At 32.7% G+C, this 3,454-nt stretch overlaps 1 protein-coding gene across 1 annotated transcript in view; it reads right to left on the reverse strand.

Moving 5' to 3' along the window:
- Positions 1–3,063: 3,063 nt before the first annotated feature.
- The window catches only part of LOC106877064 (limbic system-associated membrane protein), a 77,401-nt gene continuing 77,010 nt past the window's right edge, over positions 3,064–3,454 (reverse strand). Inside the window, exon 8 of the mRNA XM_052975188.1 lies at positions 3,064–3,162. Within this exon, the coding sequence (XP_052831148.1) occupies positions 3,064–3,162 (99 nt within the window). The remainder of the gene's footprint in view (positions 3,163–3,454) is intronic.

Genomic DNA, 3,454 nt, shown 5'->3' on the forward strand with positions numbered 1-3,454 from the left:
TCTCTCTCTCTCTCTCTCTCTCTCTCTCTCTCTCTCTCTCTCTCTCTCTCTCTCTCTCTCTCCCTCTCCCCTTTAGCTATATATATATATATATATATATGTACAAGAAGCTACTCTAAGCTTCATGTACTAATAGCATAATAGAAAAGATTGCAAGTGTACCGTGTATTATGAGAACAGGGAAATTATAGTAGTTCATATTTACATATTGTTTACAATAAAAAAAATATTTATCTCTCACTGGTTGGAGGTTCTACTTTTGAGTGCAATTGTTTTGTGTTTGAAGTGGTACTGAAGTCGAGCATAAAAGACGGGGTTGACATTTTGTCTTCTTATCCGGGTTATATTTAACTATTCGTAACTTCCACGCATTGACTTTACCTCGATTTTCTAAACTAGCAGAACTCCAATTTAACATTATAGAGCTTGTGTTTAATGCTGCATTGTAAATTCTACGATTTGCTACCGATTCAGGAAGATATATAAATAGACGTCTTGAGGAAAATTAGATATTTTTTCATCTCTAGTACATATGTTCAATTAAATAATATGCACTGTAAACCATCTCCTTTTAGTAGTTCTTCAGATGAAGAATTAATGTAATAAAAAGTAATGAAACATGCAATGGGGATTAAAGAATACGGAATTTTCCAAGTTTTCAGTTTTGATACGTAATTACTCTACATATGATATTTTCCAGTATTCTCAGCGCTCATATAGCATATAATATCCAGCAATAAACATCGGACTACTGGAATATGCAAATGTGCTTTATGAGGACACACTTTGGATTATGAATCTATGTACAGACTATAACGTATTATATTCATATAAGAAGGAGAGGGATAATGATCGAGCTAGACAATTGAATAAGGGGAGAACAAAATATAGAGGCTGAGATATATAAAAGATCGATAGCTACACAAGTTAGATGGGGGGAAAAAGAGATACATGGATTGATAGATAGATAGGTAGATATTTTTTATCAACAATCTTACATAGATCGTGTTTGCCCATACTTTTCAGACTAAGTCTATCAATATCTAAAAGGTATATATTTTTGAATCTCTTTTGAAGCAGATTTGATAGATATTTCCATCAGAGCGAGTCAAAACTATTTTGCAATCAATGGAAATCTGTGATTAGAAACTAAGCCAGGAAATTTAATGTTCGCTTTCGCATATGCGGTGTTATGACTCGTATAATAATGACACCAAATTTACATCATCGCCATATTGGTATCAGAATATGACATAATATATACAGATAGGAAATATCGCATCTCTGAATGAAATAAAGATAGAAAGATAATTTGAAATCACATATAGCGGTAGTTATTATTATTAATCTCACATCTAAGATGATACATTAATTTCACATAACTTCATAAGATTTAAGATGCAATCTTGTTAAATTATGATATGAAATCCCGATTCTATTTCCGATATATTATTATGAAATGCAGTCTGATCGCCTGGTCGATACAGTTGTTAACAAGAAGCAGTGGGATGTGTAGTGTGTACGCTGACACAAGATTAAGTTTGTCATTAAGCCACAGAGCAGTGAAAGGTCACCTTATCTAACCTTATGTAGGTAACATGCGCCGTATAATGGCGATTCTTAACAGATGATGAATCATTCATGATTGCTTAACGTGGAGTTTAAATTATTCCGAGAAGTAAAACCACGAGGAGAATTAACATTTTAACAAGAATTAAATTTATCGATCATCAGTTTACGACTAAAAATGTTTAAGCATTGCCTGGCTGTCAAGTAGAATAAATTTTACTTTTCCACACCTGGGTTATAGAGCGCTACACTCACTCCACGAGATGATATCCAGAAAAATTATACATGGGAATTGTAATGTGCCAGCACACAAATATAAAAGCCAAAACTAGGTAATTACCTCTTCCCTACCCTATTTTGATTGTAATCTCTTTCACATTTTAACCATCCATATATGTATGCATATCATTCAGTTTATTTCATGATTTCTTGACAATAGAGAAAGAACCGGATCTAACATAGAGCCAAGGTTCACTCATCGAATTTCAACATCATCAACAGGGTATATTTGCTTGTATGTATGTATATGCAGATTTTTATGCTTTATATATGTATTCTTATGCATATAGTCATATATCTAGACCTGCCCATATATATTTAAATGATAAAATTCTCGAAAGATTGCAGATTTTTACAGTTCTACTGATGGACTGGATCTGTAATCATCGAATTAGCTTTCTCCTTTCTGGTTTTGTATAGCCTAATGTCTAAAAGATTGGTATTTAGGCATTGTGGTGTCTATCTATTTATCTATCTATCAATCTATCTCTCCGCTTATATACATAAGCAGATTTTCTTATAATTGCACTTATGTATATGTACATATATATTTATGTATGCACACACACAAACACACGGATATGTGCATGTGATAGTGAAAGCGTTCGTGATGTTGTCTAAGTGATGATAATTTAGCGCATTGAATCTAGGAAATTCTGTCTATGAATCGTCACACAACCATTCATGCATTACTGTACTTCATCGATTATTAAATCAGTCTAGTGATGATATTAAAAGTTCTACAACCTTAATTCCTTCTTTTGACGCCATTAGCCAAATACATCTAGGTTATTTAAGAAAAAGAACACAATATCTTCAAAAATTTAAGATTATTGATAGATCAAAGAGAAACGAGAATGAGAAAATGTGTGATCTGTCACATCAGAGAATCATCTTCATACTTAAAAATCTACAAATCAGTCATTTCTATTCTAAAACCATGACCGCAATTTCATTGCAGTTTACACCATTTGTGGCACATCTGTGAGGGAAATGGGACACGCTATGAGCCGTGCTACACATATACACACAATAGGTATATATATATATATATATATATATATATATATATATATATATATATGTGTGTGTGTGTGTGTGTGTGTGTGTGTAGATGGATTTTCTTGATTTTTCTTGTCTTTAATTCCTGCCGCATTATGTTGCTATGGATTAATGCTCCACATTCATAGTCTCTTCTCTTAATATCAACTATCATCACTTTTGCATGCATTTCTCATAAAGGACTTGAGACATAATTGTAATATTACAGGTATTAATCAACATTTGCTTTCCTATCGATAGATGTTCCCCAATCTACAAAGTACAGGGAAAAGAAAACGTTATATGTTCGGCGAGAATGGGAGAGAGGCGAAGGGAGAAAACAGATAAGGAAATATAAGCGTATACACACACACACTTACACTCACACACACACACTCTCACACACACACACACATACACACACACACACACACACACACATATATAGATAGATAGATATAATGTGTGTGTGTTTTCTTTGAGGAGTGAGAGAGAGAGAGAGACAGGTGTGTGTATATATATATATATGTATTATATATATATATATATATATATATATATATAT

This window comes from Octopus bimaculoides, chromosome 20 (genome assembly GCF_001194135.2).
Source record: "Octopus bimaculoides isolate UCB-OBI-ISO-001 chromosome 20, ASM119413v2, whole genome shotgun sequence".
Classification (NCBI taxonomy): Eukaryota; Metazoa; Mollusca; class Cephalopoda; order Octopoda; family Octopodidae; genus Octopus; species Octopus bimaculoides.